This window comes from Stylophora pistillata, chromosome 5 (genome assembly GCF_964205215.1).
Source record: "Stylophora pistillata chromosome 5, jaStyPist1.2, whole genome shotgun sequence".
NCBI lineage: Eukaryota > Metazoa > Cnidaria > Anthozoa > Scleractinia > Pocilloporidae > Stylophora > Stylophora pistillata.
Window position 1 is genome coordinate 9945776 of NC_142523.1, and position 22031 is coordinate 9967806.

Consider the following 22031-nt stretch of genomic DNA (forward strand, 5'->3'; position numbering starts at 1 on the left):
AAAATAATCGTAATCTAGCGACACCTAATCACCACAAAGATCCCATAACTGAACCCTTTCATGCATCAGCTTTGTCGGGAGAAATATCGATCTCCAGCACATGAAAACGTTATTCCTCAGCGAATGATATCAGCAAACCTTTAAAACTTCGGTTTCTAAGGGACCATTCATTAGTTATCTAACATTATTTACTCTAAAAATCGCGCCTTGCCATCTTCTTGCACTTTGAGCCTAGGTTTAATTTTCTCCTCTTTTCCCTTGTACGGCAGCTGCGCATTGGCAAAGAAACTGCTTTAGCTTTATAATAGAGCATCAAAAACTTCAATATAGAATTAAAAAAAAATACTGGGAATTGACCGCCAATTAGTGGGGGTATCGTTAGAATAAAAAAAAGGCCTTAAGGTGGGGAGGAGGGGAGAGAAATTGTTTTAATGTGACACAACCAAAATACTCCGAACCCCCCTCCCTTTTGATAAATAATGACCGATCCCTGAACAAGGATTATGATCTAATTTACTTTAACAATCGCACTTTGCTGTCTTCTCACACTTTGAACCCATGTTCGGAAAGAGTTCCATATAACCCCAGCATTAATTATGTATTCCACTTCATAAAGACTAAATATAAAGGTTTCTTTGAAACACTCTATGCATAATTAACGTATGGGGTTCTCTGGAACTCTTACCCCCATGTTCAATTTCCTCCTATTTTTCATTGTACGGCGGCCCTGCTTTGGCAAGGGAACTGTTTTAGCTTTTTAACACTGAGTCAGAATCTTTAATTTAGAATTCAAAGGACTGCAATACAATAAATACGGCTGTCTGCATTTTTCATATCATTTATGGACCATACCAGTTTTCTTAACTCCTAGCAAGTTGTTAAACCATGCTGTCTTAGATCTCTTATTCAGGAACCAGAGTCATTAGTTATAGACTGAAGGGGGAGGGGGTGGAGGATTATGAGTGATCATTAGGTTTGTAGGGAGAAAAGAGAGGGAACTAGTCGTCGCCGACTGAGTATAAAGGGGGAGAACTATAGAAAAATGACTGCCAGCCAATTAATTTTCATTGATTGGGGGGGGGGGGGGGGGAGTCATAAGAATGTTACAAAGCATTACCGGGGATCAGATAAATGTAATTATGACAGTCAAGATTCTCTGACCCCCTCCTCCCCCTCAGGCGATAAATAATGGCCGGTCCCTGATTTCATTCCTCTGAAACCTGCTCTGAGATTTTTTGTGAAACTTTACTTTTTGTTTGTTTATCTTATAGGAGCGAAAATTTGAAAATAAAAAAGGAAAAAGTTTTGTTATAAAGAAAGGGGTGAAATTTTGAAATAAAAAAGGGAGGGGGGGGTCCTGGGGCTCGTTCAGGAACTGTAGTACTCATATAATTCCTATAATATCATAACAATTAAATTTACGAGTACTGGCTAAATTTGCGTTTCCGAAAATTGTTCCTTTTCCTTCGCCGAGAATTGGAGTTTAAAGTTATTTCAGGGGAAGAATAACATTGCTTAATTCCGAGAAATAGAAAAAAGGCAATAGTTTACCGTGCTGAAAAAACCGCAATTGTTGATGTGCGTGTGCTATTTATGTGTCGAATCAGTCATGCGCTGGAAGGATATTCCATGCAATACTTTGGCATGTCTTTCAAACAGTTTTTCTCGAGGAAAGAGAGACTCCCACAGAGGTACAAGGTAGATGAACGAAAGGAAAAAAAAACAGTTGATTTTGTACCTTTATCCTCCGTTTTTGACCAAACCCTCACTGTTCTATAGCTATCCTGACTCATCTATAGAAAATTACTACTTCTCGAAGAGGAAATGGATTTGAGTCGTACCTAAAGAACATTGAAATAATTTTCGAAGGTTTTTTAGTCCGAATCGGAGATATGGTGATAGAAACCTGTATATTTCTCCACTTCCCTCCGATCCCCCATAATCCCCCCATACGCCCTTTCTCCCTTCCCCTCCTGATCCCCCCTCCCCGAACTAATCTGCATCGTTCTTTCTTTCAACGTTACATTTACACTGTTGTAATTTTCTTCATGCGTATCACCCACCAGACGATCAAGAAAGAAGAGAGGCATGGTACGTTATTGATCATGAACAAGTTTATAAAATCAAGCTCATTGAGAAAGATGCTCTTAATTCAGGTTATTTTATGATTTTATAGCGTGTTTTGCAGGTTACTGTGCAGCTTAAACATCTTGCGGGAATTATCTTGTGGATTCGCCTTTTTCCTTTCCGTTTTGTTCTTTAAGTTTTGTTTGCTGGTTTTTATTTTCGTGATTATTTTGTTTGTTTGTTTCTTTTTTACTTTAAATGAGTTTTTTTTCTCCATAGAAAAACTCTGCAGTGGAGTATAACTGAAATTTTCGTTAGGAAAATCGATTTTCTGCTAATCAGTCAAACATAAACGAGAAAGGACAAAACGCCACATGAGTAAAATTTCAAATTTACCAAATTATGCAGAGGGAGCAACTCAGTCAAGGTCAATCAGTGAGGGATATTTAGAATTTAGAATGTGTCAAATTCGAGTAATGAGATAGTTCGAAGCGAACTCGGCGGTGGTAACCATTTCTGAGGTCGATGTTTTGACCGCAATCAGAAAGTTGAACCCCCCCAAGGCTGCGGGTCCCGATGGGATACCTAGTTGGGTGTTTAGGGAATATGCTGACTTTATAGCTCAGCCTGTGACTTCCATCCTTAATTGGAGCTTTGCTGAGCAACAACTTCCCCCATCTTGGAAGCTGGCGGATGTGGTACCCATTCATAAACAGAAACCTGTCGAAGTCATAAAAAAAGAACTTACGACCCATTTCTCTCACACCAATAATTTCCAAATTAGCCGAAGACTTTGTGGTATCTGCCTTCATCGCTCCGGCTGTGTTGAAAATTATCGATCTCGACCAGTTTGGACCCTTACCGAAATCCTCCACGGCCCTAGCCATGACGTCCATGCTCCATCACTGGACGCGCGCAACTGATGGCACGGGATCTGCAGTCAGGGTGGTCCTATTTGACTACCGCAAAGCTTTTGACTACATTGACCATCAACTGCTCACTCATAAAATTTACAGTCTTGATATCCCTCGGGTTGTAGCACGTTGGGTTGTCGACTTCTTAGTGCATCGCTACCAACCCATAAAATTATCTGCTGATTGTTTCTCTGAGTGGGGCCCCTTACCAGCTGGTGTACCTCAGGGGACAAAATTGGGGCCATGGCTCTTCTTGCTAATGATAAACTATCTAAGAATTTCCCAGGTTCAAACTTGGAAGTACGTTGATGACACGACGGTGGCAGAGATCGTCCCGCGTAACGCATTAAGTGACGCCCAAATCGCTGTTAAAGTGGTGGAGGATTGGTCCAAAGCACAGAAGATGCAGGTTAACGCTGACAAATGCAAAGTTATGGTGATCGACTGCAAAAGGCAGAAACACCATTTCATTCCCCTCTTGGTAGATGGCAAAGAATTAGAGACGGTAGAGTCGGCTAGGATCCTAGGCGTGACTATTTCGTGTAACCTTAAGTGGAACAACCACTTTGTTTAAATTTAAATTAGCCTTTCTGGCCTCGCTTGAGATAATGTATTCTTTTGAATTTTGTACTGGAGAACGAGGCCAGAAAGGCTAATTTAAATTTAAACAAAAGAATATTAATCCAGCAGCCATTTATGAAAGTGGTCTATGAGCTGTGCGCTTAAAAATTTTAAACCAGTTTGAAAATTCTAAACTAGTTTAAAATTTTTTAAACCAGGTCAAAAAAAATTAAACCAAAGGTAAAATTTGAACCACAACATATACCTCTGATTGTTTGCATTTATACAAGTCATAGCTTGAGTTTGCTCGTTCTTGTGTTCAGCAGTATAAAAAAGTTTCCCCTGATTTTAGATTTTCATTTGACATGGTCGATAATGAATTTACCCTTGAACTCCCAGTAGTGATTAACATGAAACTTCTCCCTACAATATCCCAGACATTATTCAGTAAACAAGTAATGAGAATACTCAAACTTATCAGGTAGAAGTTTTTACCTTGATCTAACACCACATTCTCGTAACTAATTTACAAGAAAATGTGTAGCAGCTGGAGGGGAGAATTGAAAGTGATCAGATTTTGGGAGTTAGAAGGTTAACACAGTGAAAAGTATAAACGAGTACAAAATATCTTTTGTAGAACAGGAGGCAATTACCATGATAAGGTTTTCCTTGATGACATTGCCATTGAATTATTTCTTTTTTCTTTTAGGTTTGAAAGATGATGCTACAAGATTCAAGGAATTTATTGATCAAAATAAATTTTATGAGATGTCTCGCTTAGACATCGGTGTCCTCTTTAAAGAAAGAGAATCAAGAGGAGCGATGTCTGCCCAGTGTTGGGTTAACAATGATTAGAAATCTTGCTCTTTTAAAAGTCTTTTGGCGGGAAAATTGTCTCTTGGAAAGAAGTTTGCATTTTTGAATTGTGCTTAGTGTTCATCAAAAAGTATACTATAGAAAGTCTTTTGGCGGGAAAAATATTCACAACATGAAAAAGATTTCCTCCCATGAAAAGTCACGTATATCTTTTTTTTTAGCGCTAAATGCCTTCAAATCTACAGAAATTTCCTTCCTCTCGGCAACCCTCCATACATAAAAACAGAATAACAGAGTGCCTATGTTTTGACTGGTTACCAGGCCCTTTCAAAAGCACAATTTTTTCGTTATTTTTACAACCATTCAAAAACAATTAAAAAAATAAAGAGACAATATAATAGAATCAGGTACTTTATTTGCTTGTGAGTTCATCTAATAAATACAAATCTGTGCCAACAAGTAAAATTGAATACAATTTGTGATAGCAAAACCTATTACCATTTCACAAACCATTAAATAAGTCTGAAATATCTGTGTAAATGCAATCCTATTTTAAACTACGACAGAAACTGTTCGGGTCAAAACTTGCCGATTTACAAAATTCATTGGCAAGAATTAACTGAGTCTGATAACTACTGAAATATTTCTTAATTAATATTAACAGCTACGAGTCATGCAGCGCATTCAAAACTGCGCTGCACGCCTCGTAGCCAGGCAACCTAGGACTGTACACATTTGCCCCGACCTTTAAAGGAGCTACACTGGTTACCTGTGGAGCAGCGAGTTACCTTTAAAGTATTACTGTTAACTTTTAAAGCTCTCAATGGTCTGGTGCTTCTGTATCTAAGTCAACTTATAGTCCCATATAGCCCTACAAGAAATCTTAGGTCAGCTAGCAAACATTTATTAGAAGTACCGAATGTGCGCCTGAAGAGCTATGGGGACAGGGCCTTCTCGGTCGCTGCCCCACAGCACTGGAATGATATTCCCTTAGACATTAAATTAAGTCGATCAGTTGACGTCTTTAAATCTAGATTGAAAACTTATCTTTTCAGACTTCCTTTTAATTGATTTTGTCTTGGTAAGATTGCTAGTTAGATATTTATTAGATTGTAAAGCGACATAGAGCTTTTGCATATACAGCCATAGAAATAAAGTTCTTGTTAAGTCTTTGACAACATTCCAACAGAAAATATATGTCAAAATGATTTACAGCAACAAACTACCTGTTTGGAAGGAGGCTGTGGCAATTTCTGCATTGTGCTTGACCGCTGTGCACATGTTTGACACCATAAGTGTAATCATTGTAATCAAACCCCTTGAACAAAGATGTAAAAAATAACAAAACCATCAAAATGCTGAATTTCGAAAAATATATAATATATATTTGATTGCATAGCCTGATGGTCCTGGTGAGTAGAGTCCTGCAAAGGACTGTTGTTGGTGGCGGAATTCATCACCAAAGCCATTCAACTCTTGTGATGACTTCCGCTTTGTTCATGGAAATGTCAGTTATTACCAATTGCAACAGTCCTTATAAGGACTACCGTCCCCAGGATGACCAGACCACACCATCAAACAATTTACTGGCAAAATACATATAACTATAATCATATTTTCACTTCCGAAACAGCACAGTACCCTAAATTAATCCTTTAACTTCTAGAAGCGATTATTATTTAACTTCTCTCATTAGTGTCCATACACTTAATCCAGCAAAGAGGTAATGCATGAGAATACTCAAACTTATCAGATAGTTAAGTTGTTATCTTGATTTAACAGCATACTCTTGTAACTCAGTTACAACAAAATGTGTGGCAGGCGGTGGGGGGGGGGGAGGGAATTAACAAACAGATCTAGGGAGTCAAAGGGTTAACAACTATACAGTCAGCTTGCTATTTTTGCACTGTGACAAAAGAGAGAATTTAGTGTGCACAAACACTTTCTCTCTCTGCTAAACGGAACACAGCCTGCTCGCGTAACAATTCTAGTAACACTTAACTCTATAGACACCCTTGCTGAGATATTTTGGCTTGGCTTCCCCCAACACAGTCACAGTCCCGCTCAGTCTAATGACTTGCATAGACTGAAGCCGATAGGAATTGTGAAGGAGGAACTTAGACTGTTTTGTAAGATTATCAAAAAAAAACAATGACAAACAACGATTTGAATCAACAGTACCTCTTCTGAGTAATTCTAACTGCCATTACTTCCTTGCTCAGAGTCCCTTTCCCTATCTTCACTTTTACTATCACTAAATTAAAAAAAAAAAAAAAAATCCAACCCAAAATTTAAAAGAAGAAATCTAATGATGATCTACATTCAGTTTACGTTTAGTTTGACAAAAAAACTCATTAACCAGCCCTAACCTGGAAGATGAAACTGGGCCAGGCACAGCTTTATTTTTGGAGTTTTTTTTTTTTTTGCTTCTTCCCTCATCTGCTACAAAGGAAAGTGATATAAATATAATATATATATAGTTTTTAGGACATAGTTTTTGATTCAAGCTAACTTGTGGATTGCATCCAAGTACAAAGTTATGAAGAACTTCCTTCACGCGTTTATGAAAACGTAGAAGAACCAAACAGTAATGAAATAATTCCAGAGATAGGTTCAGTTGACGATCAATAATGGCGGGACAGCTGATCCAAGTAAGCTAAACACTTTTGAAGAAAACAACGACCCACTTGTTTATTAAAAGGTTGAGCTGTTTTCATGCTAGATTTCCAAAGCAAGTAAATTGACGTACAGATAGAAATTTGGTTGACGTGTGAATTTTTTTCTGGACCCTACAATTGTAATCAGTATTTGTTCTTGTTGAAGGAAACAAGGTTAAATACCACAAGAAAGAGGATTTTTAAAGACACATGGCTGAGAAGACCCCCTTTTGCAAACTATTACATGTCACTCAATCAATATACTATTTTCCATAGAGATCTTAGTAGTTTTGCACAATTAATTGTTTAAAAGTTTGGTAGTTTGGAAACTCAATTTTTGGTCAGCATTTAATCAAATAAATTATGGTCAGCTTCTAGTAGGGGAAACTCAAATAATTATCATGACTGGTATATGATGACAATTTAAAAGATGGCCGGGTCCTCGATTTCTAACTCACTCTGTTTGATCACCCACATATAATATGTTAATATATATAATATGTTATACATATACATATAATATGTTAATATACATATAATATGTTATGTTATAATATGTGAAATATATGTCAATTTCCTTCGATACTTTGCAGATATTTGAAAGAAGTCCCTACATAATTATCTGTGAAATATCGGCAAACATAATTGCAGATATGCTGCAGATATGAATAAAACCATAACTACAGACATTGTGCAGTACTGTAACAGATATGAGACAGATAGTTGCAGATACTTTACATATCTTTCCATTCGGTAAGGATATAACATGAAAAAGTAACACTGGTAACTTTTATTTTGTTTCTTTGTTTTTTTTATTATCTTTTGTAGACAGCTGTTCATAGAGAATCTTCAATTCACAAAATAATAGAATTTGTTAGAAAGTACCACATAAGTTTTCATGTGTGCTGATTCACAGACTAGTATTATTGACTGCATGCCAAGTAGTGAAAGAGACAAAATCGATTTCCAACCAATTTTTTGTTATATTGAATTTGACAGAAATAAACTATTTGTTTTATTTCTGTTAGGTGTATATTAAAAAATTTATTCACCTCAGTGTTGATGAATGGTAGTAGATATTAACTGAGCCACAAAGTGGCAAGGTGAATAGTCTCCTTTGTTCATCTCCTATGAGGTGAATATATATATCTTATTAACCAAGCCTGAGGGCCGTACTGGGAGAATATCGGCCTGAGGTCTTGACAGTACGGACCGAGTGCAGCGAGGTCCGTACAATAAAGACCGAGGGCCGATATTCTTCCTGTACGGTCCCGAGCAAGCTTGGTTAAAAAGAGATTAAAAAGGGACACAAGTGCGGTATCTTTCGGGACCATTCGGGACAGTGCCCGGTCCAATACCTAGAGAATATTGGACAGGCAATAGAGCATTTTGATTGGTTGATTTTAGTTATTGGCCCTCTGACTACCTGAGTCGTGTAATAAATAATTATTTGTTAATTATTTGTTTCACTCTTGTTAGAGACAAAACAAAATGCTCTGAGAAAGATATGTTTCAGTTCACCGAAAAAAGCTTAACCTAGACAAGAAAAAATTGAAGGTCTTTGTTTCAAATCCCTGCTTACCTGAATTTTAAGTTGCCTTTCTTCAAGTTCTCCTGGAGAAAGAACTTCTTCTGCAATTTAATGTTTAGTGTATTAATGTCTAGCACTTGGAAGATCAAACAGAAAGCTTAACACTTAATTACCCACTGTCATAGCAACTACATTCTTGTCTCTTGCAAAATACTGGACATGTCAGGGAAATGAAAAAAATACTCTTTACATGAGAATATAAGAATCGAGTCATTGAGTAGGTTTGCAGCACAGCTTAAAGATTAGGGACCAAAATAACCATGTTAAGTTCAGATAGAATCTACTTAAGACCAGAAGCTGACTAGCCTTGACAGAAAAGCATACACTCTGAAACAGTGTTTTAAAAAAATGTAGGCCTATTCTGCGATGTTAAAATTTGTTGAAACATTGACGCTAATTGTAAGAATGTCTTACAGGATACAATTCACTTAAAGTTTCACTAACTGGGCCAGCAAATTGAAGAGCTGGAAGCAAAAAAGGCCTAAGTGACTTATGACAGACTAGAAGATTCTCCTTCCAAATTGCCTTGTATTGCCTGACAAAAAAAGGAGAGAGTTGGTGTTCCATCAAAAATAACCTTAAGGTTCTATTCTGATGACCCCTTAAACTGTCATCTCACCTTCACAGCTGGTATAGTAGATGAGAGTTGAGCCTTTGCTCTACAATTTGGACAGTCTTTGGAATGACTTAGAAGAAACAAGAAAAAAAAATTTAATATTTTATGGTCTCTAATAAAATTCTCAAATGTCCAGGGGTTTCATTAAAAATTTGGAGCAGGAGGGCATCTGGATTTCACAGGCGGGCACCTGTCTGCAAGGCCCTTTGGGCCTTGCCTTCTTGAGGAGTCGGGGGGCATGCTCCCCCTGAAATTTTTTTGATTCTACAGTTGCAGAGACGCATTTTCCACCATTTTGAAGCACAAACTAACATCCCAAAGTTACCAGCTCTTTTTAAATTATGATTTGATGCATCAGTCAACAGACAAATTAGCAGATTTGCTTTCGCAACATTTGGTTGCATGGTAAGGTCACTATAGAAGCTGTTTTGGTAACATCATGTATTTCATTATTTGCCAAGTTCTCGGAAGGCGTTGTTTCTGTGCAGCTATCATTTGCTGGGATCTCAGATAACACGGTTTCTGTGCAAATATAGAGTGGAATATAAGTGTAAACGATTGTTAAGTTGTTCGTTTCAGAGGGTATATGATATCAATAAAAGTATAAAAAACGAAAAGATGTTGGCGCTAGATTTCTTCTATTTTCTAATCTTACTAAGATGGATCTGCTAACAAACACATGGGGTTAAAAGTTCTTTTCTTTACAGTTGCCGTGAACGAAAGATTTCTGTTACCACACGAGTAGAGTTGTTGCATTCCACAACAGACACAGACGAAGGAAAGTTGGCAGCTTCTACAACAAATTGACTTTCAGTTCCCATCGCTCGCAGAAGATTCAAATTTCAAAAGTAAATCAGAAAAGAATGAAGCTTTCGGGACACTTTTCAATCACTATAGGAGCAGCATGTCTTTCTGAATATAACTGAAACTTTAATTTAGTGCGAACCAGTTCTACCATTTGCGTAATGATACGTCTTGAAACTCGAGCCGGCGGGAAAGAAATTGGTCCTGTGCTAGGCAACCAGTTGAAACAGCTAGCCGACTAAGATAACAATCTTAGAGAAAATAATCTTCGTGTATTTGATAAAAAATGGAAGAACTAATTTATTCCAAGTACTACTATTTTTTTATGTTTTGGCTTTACTGAAGACATTCACCGCGACAAACCGTGAACTGGAGATTTCTGAATCCAATGTGCTAATTTATTTTAATTTACAGCATTGAAGGGCAAAGATATGCCTAGTCTCTCTCGCAGCCATTTTTAGTCTCGTCACGCAACGCTCCTCCCCACTCATCAGGCAGATTTAAATCTGCCTGATGAGTGCTTAACGCACAAAACTCAGAGTTGCAGCGAACCATGTGTATTTCTTTCTAGTCACTTAATGTTATATAAGTTTAAATATATTTTTTTTAGAAGACACATTAGGAAAACATAGGAAAGTAGCTTTAATATTTTTCTTCTGGTTGAGATGTTAAAAGCAGCCGGGCAATGTCGTCTTCACAGCCGGTCAATTTGCCCGGTGCCCGGCCCTTAATGAAATCCCTGAATGTCACTGATTAGCAGCTACAGTTCACATATCATGCCTCTGCCGAGCATTTTTAATTAGTATAAAAGACATCTTCAAGGGAAAAAATCATTTCAATGTACTTTTGTGCTGGTTTGGTAGATCGCGACTAATCCACAATCTTTTTGTTCTTTGCACAGTTCAGCAAGCAAAGCGCGCCATTTCTATCCATCGGTGCGTCTAAACCAGTTTTGTCACTCATATGCTCTTCTGCTTTTTATCAAATCTAGTTTTTAATAATCTGAAATATATTACTCATCCAGCATGAGGTAAACCCAGCTAGTTAAGAAAAATGTAGAAAGTTATCCGTAATTTTGAGCCACCAAGGTATTGCGTGCTACTACATAATGTTCTTCACATTGACTAGTCGTGTATAACACCATTGTAATGTACTGGACACCCCAATTAAAATGGCTAGAAAAAAAGGGATGTCATTGTACTATTGTTCTGGTGTAGCCGACTGCGACTAATCGTTTTTTTTTGTGTGTGCACGCACTGACTATCAAAGCCCCCTATTTTAATGGATTTGTGCCTCTCACCAGTTTCGCTTTGTAATGACTATTTTGTGTCGATTTAGATGTTGTTGCCTATTCGGACCTGTTCGAAGACATGATATTAATCATCTATTTAGTATGAAGATGTATTCAAACTTAGAAACGAAATCAATTTAGTTAAAGACTACCCAATTGCTATAACATAATTACTATCGTTATGAATGGTCGCGCTCATCTACAGACTACATACTCTGACCTGCTTCCAATTATTGTGGAACCGGTCCGCAATAGACTTACCGTATCCGTCTTGATACCTCTACAAACTTAATAACTTAAAGAAACAATGGCTAGTTCGTGTGTTTTTCATTTCACGGGCGGTATGTTGACGTTTTGCGTTGTAACTTTCAAAAACCAGACACCTGATGTGGTTAGGCGGGAAATTTATTATTTTCAAACTATCGCGCCCCAAGTAAATAATATTCATCTAGTTTCAACTGCCAAGGTCAGACATAGATTTTTTTTCGAAGCATCTCAGTGGGCCAGAATATTAAACTCATGAATGTAATTGATAAATCGCCCGCTTTTAATTAGTCCAGCTTTTTACAGTACGGATCACGGTAAAACGGAACTAAGAAAAGTGGCTATAAAAATATGAATAAGTTATTCACGGGCTTTTTCGGAGATTTAGCGTCTCGCTCCATTTATTTGTTTGCATTCAGTGTCACCTGCTTTGTGTTCATATTTTATCCTTCTCTACCCACCGTCGTTAATGATACTTTGCGAACTGAGGGGGTAGGGGAAGTATCCCTACCCCCTCACAAGAAGGAACTACTGTGAGTCGTTAGTGGGGTTCTCATTACGTCATGGCGGTCATAATGGTTACCAAAACAACAGAATGGCGGCCAAGTCAGCGCTTTTGAACTTGAATTTTTTTCAGGTGTAAATCATCTTTTCTTCTCCGATATATTTAAAGTACTGTATTAATACAGTTATGTAGTCTTTATGCTTGTCTGTTCTGAATCCAAATGTTAACGAAAAAAGATCAACTTTTTCCTCAAAATCCTTTTTGTCATTTATCAATTTTCAAAAACAGATTGGAAAAATGGAAATTCACACTGTTCGCTTTCAACAGAGTATGTCCACTATTATCTCGTTGCAACTGAGTGCATGTTGAAAGATTCCGTATTTCAACTTATTTGAGAAATTATGCATTCCTTGCTTTCAACAGTAAAACCCTGCTAACACGGACAGTATCCGATTTCCATCGAGTTTGATCCCTTTTTTTTTTTATAATTTACTATGAGCTAACTCACACAGTATAGCTACTTTCCCTGGAAGGGATGCCAGTCCATTACAGTTTACATCCCCCTGCTCCCCCCCCCCCCCTTAGCATTTCATCAGGTTTCCCTGATAGTTTTGTCCATTACCCATTTACACACCTGGGTGGGGAGAGGAACTGCGAGTGCACACTGCATCTTGTCTTTGAACACAACACAAAAGCCCCATCAGGTCTTTCAAACCCTTTACTCCCTTAGATCAGCTTCCAAACTCTCCATACCCTACTCTGTATATTTTCATTGTTATTGACTGTAACGGCTGCCACTCTTTTTGCCTGCTGTTAAGACGACGTTAACAAACTTGTGCGCGCGCGACTCGCGTACTTTGAGGTTACGAAGTAATCTCGTAAGGAAATCACGCGGACCCTTTTTAATGTCGACGTGTGCGATTTTTAGAGAAGAGTAGTTGAAGTTTTTTTTGTTTATCGTTTGGTTGTTGTCGTTTGCCGTAAGACTACAGTTTTCTGTGTTAGAGTAAGTGTCTGTTTGAATTTCCCGTTTCGCTTCCGAATACCTAACTTATATTGAAGTTCGTTTTGGTTCAATTCTTACAAGCGGGACTGTTGTGTAAGTGCTAATTTTCCTTTCCTTGAGCTTCTATATAGTTTTTTGTTTAGTTTGTTTGAGTTTTTAGCTAGCTTTGCATCTTGCCTTTATATCGGAATGTTTGGAATGTTGGTTTGTCTATTCGCATTTAGCTTAGCTTCTTCCTTATAAATTCATATTTCAGTTTACGATAAGTACTTGGATACCACGACTACGTTAAATAAAACGATTCAAGGCTTGTCCGTAAAATATATCCTCGCTTCATAGTGTGTCTTCATTTGCGAAACTAATAGTTGTTGTCGAAATTTTGCTTCGCTTGTGTCGGTCGCTACATTGACAAGGGGAATTTGTTAAACAATCAAATCTTCTTAGGTTGGCAATGATTTCTTTCATTCTCATGATCTTCATGAAACATCTAGCAGGATTGTTGGAAGAAATTGTAGGCTGGTCACTCAAAGGGTTTAAAGGCCACTTCTAAACACAGATTCCACTTTCTTAACAGTTAGGACCACCACATTTCTCTCATGGGTGTTAACCCATTACTTGCTTCCTCATTAGGCTCCAAACTTCAATTTGTTCTAGCAATTGTGGGCAACCTATTAACAAGTACCTTTCTACTACTAACGGTGCATGACTTCTTCTCCCTTTATTTCCATAAGACTTCCGTGATAAGACTTCATTACTCTAACATATTTCTAGGATCTAAAACCACACAGCCCCCTTTAAAATTTTTCACCTCTCTGTCCACACTCCTTCTGCTGAGTCCAGTAACCCTACTAAAACCTTTTAAAAGTACCCCTACCTCTCTGTCATGTACCCAAACCTCAGTACCTCTTTTAGTGATACATGCTTTTTCCATTTGCTTCGCCTTTGGAAATAAACTGCATATTCACCATCTACTCTGAAAAATGGTGCTGGCTATTCCGAATCATTGTGGTTCAGTTTTCAGCATGGAAGCACAGCACTGGTGGAGATAAAACTTTTTTGTGCTGTCCACTTTGTACTTTAGTACAGTAACTCAAAAATCTTTTCGACATCACTGAGGTCATCACTTGGCCGCGGGTAAATATCAATTTTACCTTTGAGTGTTGATAATAGTTCTCACTCGTTTGCCCCTCTTTAATTGTGAGAGGTATAATTAACTCGTATACACCACAGTGTACAAATAATGTTCTGCTTATTCTTAGAGCTACTGACTACATATTTAAACCAAAGAGAATGTTAAAACACATTTTAAGAACAAAAAATGCTGAGAACACCAGCTCGTAGTTTATCAGTTAATCTATTTGCAGTTCTGACATTGCCTTAGTAACTTCATATGATATGTACACACGGATATAAAACACTGTTTTCTTATAGAGCGCATTTCTACTAATTAACCCCTCCTAAAACCAAAGGCAAATGCGCAGCTGCTGATCATCCAGAAGTTTTAACTATCCCTTTACGCCCTAACATCAGTATGCATATTCTCCTTACTGATCTCTATAGGTATTGTAATTTTATGATTAAAGGCAAAGCGGAAACCTATAACAATCTTCAACTAAGTAGGCTGATTATTAAAAAGTTAGGTAGTGGCACTTCTACAATCCCGTTTTGCAAAAAGCCGCCAGTGCTCAATTCCAAGAAAGAGAAAAAAGATGAGTCAATTTGCTCGTTTGTAAGAAAATGCCGAATTTCTTCTGGTAAGCTCCGAAGATGGAGAAAAAGCCGCAATTTTTAATGTGTGTGCGCTAGTTATCTGTCAAGTTCTTTACAGGAAGGGTGTGTCATGCAATACTATGGCATGTCTTTCAATCAGTACCATTAGGAAAAGCTGGAGTGGCGACATTCGGGAACAGTTTTTCTCGAAGGGGGAGGGACAAGGTAGATGACTATCTGATAAAAAAAAAAAAATACAAAAAAAATACTCCGTGGATTTTGTTCCGTTAACCTCCGTGTTTGATCAAAACTTCCCTGTGTTAGGGTTATCCTGGTTCAAAAAGATCTCAGAAATTACTACTCCTTGGAGAGGAAATAGACTTGAATAATACCCCAAAAAACTGCAAGGTTTTTAATTCGAACCGAAGATCTGGTGATACAACCTTGTGTATTTCTGTATTTCTCCATTTCCCTCCGACCCCCCCATAGTTGCCCTGTACCCCCCACTGGACGAATGTTCTTATTTAAGCGCCTTTAGGCAAAATCTAAAGCAGTCTTAAAGGTTGAGTAAAGCTTTAATCGTCTTTAATTGTCAAATAAAATATCCGAAAGCTAACTCTAACCTTTAATGAATCTTTAATTGAACATAAGTTTAACTTAAGTAGCGCAAATCTTTCAGTATCCTTTAAATGATTTCTTTTTTGGCACAAAAGAGGGTGTTTCATTAAAATACATTTAATTTGACTTTAAGGCGAGATTAAAATGAGTATAGCTGTTCTGACATCTTTAATTCATGCATTAAAGATAGTCTCATTGTAATCTGAACTGTCAACAGAAAATTCATCACAAATCAGCCAACACTTACACTGATGAGCCAGAAGAGCAAATTTTGTTCTACGTGTAGCAACGTGAGCTCACAATTCTTTCTGGGGTTGAAACATCTTATTGAAAGCGACGGTTTCCCTCCTTGCATGGAGTGCGATGACAAGAAAGGAAATGTTTTCTGCGCGCGCTATAATGGCTTCGAATCACGTTCAACTTTCGAAAGGCATAAGCGGAAAGGTAACGGAAAGAAATTAACAGATACTTTCGTGGCGACTTCAAATTCCCGTGATTTCACGAAATTTCAAGCTCACCCGACTATGAAGGTTAGTTAATTTGAATATAAAAAAGTCACGTGTATGTATTTCTACATATCTACATATATCTTTACGTCTTTAATTATTGCATGAGAACATAACTGCTATTGAACGTTGCTTGAGACGATTAACATTGAAACTTCCTCGCACTCAGTCCCTGAAGATTTTTTGAGGTCGGAGTTGTCTACTGGCTGTGGGGGCATGGACGCCCCATTGAGAAAGTACCTTCGTAGACTATTGCGGCAAGTTTGTAATGTTTCTGGTTCATATTATTTGCCTTTGTTTTCTTTTGTCGTGTGGCTTATTTCTTTCTCCGTATTAAATGTAAGGCTTACAATCTTTCTCCTTTCCAGGAATATTGATTGAAAAGCCCGAGGTTTGAATCCTCACATGCGTCTACCCAGAACTTTGTCTTTCTTCTCTGCTATAAGAACGTTTGGTAGCGATGTTAAATAAGTTGAGGTTTGAATCATCACAAAGGTCCACACAAATTTCTTCCTCTGCCCAGCTGATAGAGCAGATGTTCCTTATGAATATTGACCCAGCTCTTACTTTTTTTTGTCTTCCAGCTGATAAGGTGATGCGCAATTTTTCTTAGATAATTGATTTTTGACTGATATGATATAAACAATTAGTTCTCGTGGCCCCTCTCAAGTTAAGCTCCAGTCACCATTCCGTTCTGCAAATGCCATAATTTTTTAATGTTGTTCAGTTAAAAAGCAGATACTCTCCAAGCTGGCTTTAGTCTTTTTGTATTCCTTTGACTTTGAATGTCAAGGGTGCCGGAGAAAAGAGAAAAGTAAATCCCCGCTTGAACACAGACACAGTCCTCTGGTGGTTACAGCCGAGAACCGACTTGTCTAGCCTCCGGGTTTGAGACCTAATTAACGGCTCAGTGCTCGTATCAATCAATGAAAATAAAAAAATCATAAAGCATAAAAATAAAAACGATACGGGCATATCATTACCGAGGTACCAGAGGGTAAGAAAAAAGTATGGGCAATCTGCAGTCTGCACCTCTCCTCCGGACGCGAAAATAGACAAGCACTGAGAGGAGCGCACGAAACTCTCCTCCCAGCTGGGATCAACTTCTCTGGGTTGACTGCAAGAGGTTCGAATCCTCGCAAGGGACACAGATTGTAATGGTTTTTCTTTCACTATCCTATACATGATACCATTAGCTTTCTGTAGTCCACCTTGTCTGCTGGGAATGAAATGTCTTCTTCTGAAACACTATCCTCAAGCTGAAAAAGAAGTGTGCTTGAACAAAATTTGCAATAGCTATAAACTGAAGCTAAACTCAAGTATTTGTTCCTGACAAAATTCCATGCAAATGTGACGTAAATTTGACATTTACTTTACAAATACCTTGCTTATTGAGCCAAGCTGTTCATTTGCTATAAATTTGCATTGGGATCTAACAAAAAAAGAAATAAAAGCCCTTATTTAGTGGCCATTTGCCAGTTCCCTGAGGGTGGCCCATTTACTGGGTTCAACTGTATTCAGAATAAAATTTAATATAAATGAAACTGGAATTAAATGTGGTTGATCTATTTGCCTTTGCTAGAAATCCGAGGGAAATATTAATTCAGGCCACAGGCCTGCCAATCATCCACTTAGAGGCTGATTACATGAGTCAGGCTGGCCTGCCCACATAATGCCATCCTAGCAAACAGTGAACTCGGCTCATGTAATCCACCCTTACTAAAACAACTAATTGGACAAACAAAAGTGCCAGGCCTCTGCCTACCACAGACATAACATTTTATTGTTTTCATAAACACTGCGAACATAAACTGCACCAAACTAACAAATTATTTTGACTTCGGCCGAACAAATTGTCTACAATATAAATAATGTGTTCTATAGCTTATGTCTCCAAAAATCAAGTCACAATAAATCCTAAGAAACTGTCATTTACAATTAAACTGAATAAATAGCTTTATTAGTCAAAACCATTGGTATGCAATTAAAGAATGGGTAAAAGAAAGACTTCTGTCACTTGAAAGCACTGATTTACAAGATGTGCCACTTTTTCTCCTGCCAACTTACAAAATGCCATTGAGAAAGCTTTCTACACTCATGTTACTGTCACAATAAATGGGAATTTCAGAGAAATAATTCAAACAATAATAATGAATACGTGATAGTTTGTGTTTCTAGCACTCTATAAAGGCAACAAAAAATAACTGTCTGTATCAAGCATTACTATAATGAGGTTAGCACTTTTGGTTATTCTCTGTAGTTGGTCTTTTTCTTTCTTTTTTTTTTTTGTATATGTATTGTGAAATTTTTATTTTCATGGATCAGTGTAAATTTCGTTTCATATATACAAACAATGTTATTTGTGGAAATCTCCCTATGAAGCTGACAGACAGTATTGATTTTACAGAAATACATATTAATCTGTTGACTTCATCCAAAGCTTCAAATCATACAGGGTAACAATTTTACATACACATTGGCAGTACAACAAAAGCACTGACTGACAAGATGTGCCATCTCATCATCTGCCAACCTATGATGTGCCATCAAGAAAGCTTTCGGTGCCCTTGTGGGAACAAGTCTTGGCAGGAAAAAGAGCAGATTCCTCACTCCCTGAAAAAAAAAAAAATACAGAACCTTTAGCCAAACTTTCAAAGATATTAAAAATGTCTTTGATGTTTCGGTTTATAACAAGTATCATGTATGATTACTTAAAATTTTAAATTCAAAATACAATCAAGGAATGAAGCTTACATTCCTTTGATGGCACTGATATGAGGTTTTTAATAGCTACACTCCAGCATTCATGCGAGCTCAATGCCACAACTTTGCTCTTTAGGTACCCCCCATCTCTATCAAGGCTTCCTGACTAAAACGTCTAGTCCCAAGTAAGCCCACTCCTCTCCCCTCCCACTGAATAAAAACTCTACAGTATTGGTTGTATTGTTATTTATTTGACTGTCTTTGAAGTGAAATAATCTTGTTATTAATTTCCTTCCTAGTTCAAATAAAAATTTACTGTTGAAAAGCAACCTTTATTCCAAAACAGTCAATTACCTCCCACACCGTCCCCCCAATTCTTTGTTCTCCATTGAGTTCTGTTTGCATGCCATGCCAGCTTTTTTATCACAAGCTTGCTTTCATTATTGTTCTAATCCCAATTAAAAGAAAACAACTCACAACTAACGAAATCACCTTCATGCACAAGAAATCTCATCGAATGATAACGTCGACGCCGTGACTTAACGCTTAATTAAATTTCCTTTGTTACAAGATATCCTTGACCTACACACGGCTAGATTTTCAGATATATTTATAACTAACCTTTTTGAAACTTTGGTATCGGTATGAAGCTGTTTACTTGAACAAGCAAAGTTCGAGGAAAGAGTACCATATAACCTCATACATTAATTATGCATTCAATTTCATTAATTATGTATGCACCCCATCGTTTTTAAGACAATGACTTATTCCCATGGGTTTAGTATATGTACATTACTAATAAGTACTTACTGCCTCAATAAAGGAGAAATTGATTGAAAGCAGCTTTTTCGTCTCCATTCCTTTCTCGCGTTCTTCTCCCTTCTCCCCTTCGTTCCCAACTTCTCCTCGGTTTTTTTTTTCTTTCCTTTCCTTTTTACCTTCTTGGCAGTTCTGCCGAGCCTTGAACCGTCGCTCCTCAGACAACGCGTTATTATCAGACAATTATCAAACCATAGCCTTACCACTATGCTACGCAAACCAGTTAGGAGTGCCTCTCCAAAAGCTACATTTTGTTTTACCTTTCAGTAAAAAAATTTTCATAACAATATGTGCATTGATATAATGCACCAAAGGTCCCCCTTTGCACTAAAGAATGCATTTCTTCTTCTCTACGATTGGCCAAATACCGCATAGAAAACAAAATTTATTCATACCTCTTTCTAATAACATCAACGAAAGAAGAAGATAGAAGGAAGAAGAACAACAACAACTCGGAGATGGGGAGACTGAACTTTATTCGACTTTCTCGAATATTATTGGATCACCACCGGTGCATACAGTGGTGTAAGGATCACAACCTGCTCGTGAAGTCGGTAAAATGTCCTCGAGCTGGGTGCAGCAATGAACTTAGCTGGACGCGACGTGCTTCATCGCGAGACGGGTACGAGTGGCGATGTTCAAAAAAAGGGTTGCGATGGAATGGCTTCAATGCTCCGGAATTTACCGGTGCGCACACATAGGGTATCGGAAATACAGGGTGGGGAATCAAGCGAGGTTTGCCCCAAACAGGAACATCCAAAGGACTTTTCGATGGCTACCTACAAGAATATATGTGGCGTCAGCACTACGGAAACGATCCCTTTGGAAACATTATCGAACATATCGCCCAACTTTGTGAAGTCCAGAAAGACTAGATAAAAAGGTTTCTTTGCATCGCTGTATGCACCGGCCTTCACGAACAATTTTCATCACTAGGACACGAAAGGATAATGAAAGAATCAACCAAAACCACAAGAACAGGTAAGACACAACATTTATTTAAACTTTGCATTGACAGACTTCAAAGCCTGACCGTAGACTTAACGTTATTTTCCGGCCAATTTTACGCTTCCAAAGCGAAACTGAACATTCAGTTATATTTCAAAATTAAAAACCTCTGGAAAATTGCTTTAGTTTTCCGTTATGGAAAGCCAAAACGCGCCAAATTTACCTTGTTTCAAAAAAGACTTAGAAAAAACATCCGAATTTTGAAAACAAAGACTACTTGTCTCTGCGGAGTTCTATTGTTATCGCTATTGTTTTAATTGAACAAAGATTGAATGCATAATTAATGTATGGGGTTATATGGTACTCTTGCCAAGTTCGAACGTGTAGTTCGTGTTTTCCCGCCTTTCTGTTTCCTTGCTTCCAATTACACTCGAGTCTTCATTTGTACTGGCCGGGTGACGCTAACATCGAAGACGTTCGTCGAGGGTAAGAGTAAACAGTAATTTTGGTCAGCGGGCAAATTATGAAACCTGCGAGTACGAGTATCGCGAAATCCCGCGAAAGGATGACATTTAGAAACCGTAGATAATTTTTGACTAAGACACAAGAATGCGTTATGATGGCGACGACTCAGTAAATATATGAAAATAATATATGTTTACTGCGCTTTCATAAAATGTATGAAAGCGTTCTTCGCAGTAATAAACCCTACTTATCTAGTAGGTGGAAATAGGGCCTGAAAAAATTTTAGGTCCGTACGGCGTTGAACCTATTACCTCTGCGATACCGGTGCAGTGCTCTACAAACTGAGCTAACAAGCCAACTGGGAGCAGGTCATTATGTTGGTTCGTGTTAAACCCGCCAATAAATTTGAATAAATGAAAATCATATATGTGTACTGCGGTTTCATAAAATATACGAAAGCGCTCCTCGCTGTAATAAATTAACCCTATTTATCTAGTAGCGACTTAGTACAGTAGACATGACTTATTGACTTGCCCTGTTCTGCCAACAGAAGAGCGAACATGATAGGCATGCAATGTCTACTTTCACTGCTTATAACAAGTGTAAAATTATTAAGTCGTAAGTGAAAAAAGCTGTTCCTTCAATTTAAAACGGCAGTCACTTTGAGAATAAAGTAACCCTTTAGTTGCCTGTCATTATATTTGTAGTGAAGTCGCTGACGCCAAAACGGACTGGCTTTCTCCATCTTGGTCTTGCATCGAGCTGGTGCACTTAAAACAGGTTGGGTGCAAGTGCGGAATTCTCATTTGTCTCGCGCTCTGCACCCACACGCGACATTTAGTTTTAAGTTTAATACAGAAGTCACTACTCTCATTAAATCATGAGGTGTTAAGGTACGAAAAATTTACCTCACAAGGTAACTAGGAAGAAAGTGCATTTTCATTCGTTTTTGTATATCTTCATCCTTTGTTCAGTGCGATTTTACACACTTCGGGTTTGAACTTTTCGTAGGGAACACGTGCTGCAGCTTACACGACATATTTCAATTTTAACCGCTGTACTATAAACTTGTATGTTCGACCCTCGACGAACGTCACCCCGTTAGCAACACGATCTCGTCCCCGAATGAAGGATTATCATAACTTCTCAAATGTGACAAAATGAAGTATA

General features: G+C 37.9%; 1 protein-coding gene and 1 long non-coding RNA gene across 3 annotated transcripts; one reads left to right on the plus strand and one right to left on the minus strand.

Moving 5' to 3' along the window:
- Window positions 1-1379: 1379 nt before the first annotated feature.
- Window positions 1380-5476, plus strand: LOC148730174 (uncharacterized). 2 transcript variants are annotated; one of them, XM_088762130.1, is made up of 2 exons: window positions 1380-3486; window positions 4252-5476. In XM_088762130.1, exons 1-2 carry the CDS (start codon window positions 2953-2955, stop codon window positions 4255-4257), a joined length of 540 nt encoding a protein of 179 aa, XP_088618256.1. In that variant the 5' UTR covers window positions 1380-2952; the 3' UTR covers window positions 4258-5476. The 2 variants fall into 2 exon arrangements, with proteins under 2 accessions (XP_088618256.1, XP_088618257.1); XM_088762131.1 differs by having other exon boundaries at window positions 1382-3390; window positions 4252-5473.
- Window positions 5477-17673: 12197 nt separating this feature from the next.
- LOC148730175 (uncharacterized) lies at window positions 17674-19306 on the minus strand. Its single transcript, XR_016001773.1, has 2 exons — window positions 19251-19306; window positions 17674-18539 (listed from the first exon to the last, which is right to left on the minus strand). It is a non-coding gene; the product is annotated as an uncharacterized LOC148730175 (long non-coding RNA).
- Window positions 19307-22031: the final 2725 nt, after the last annotated feature.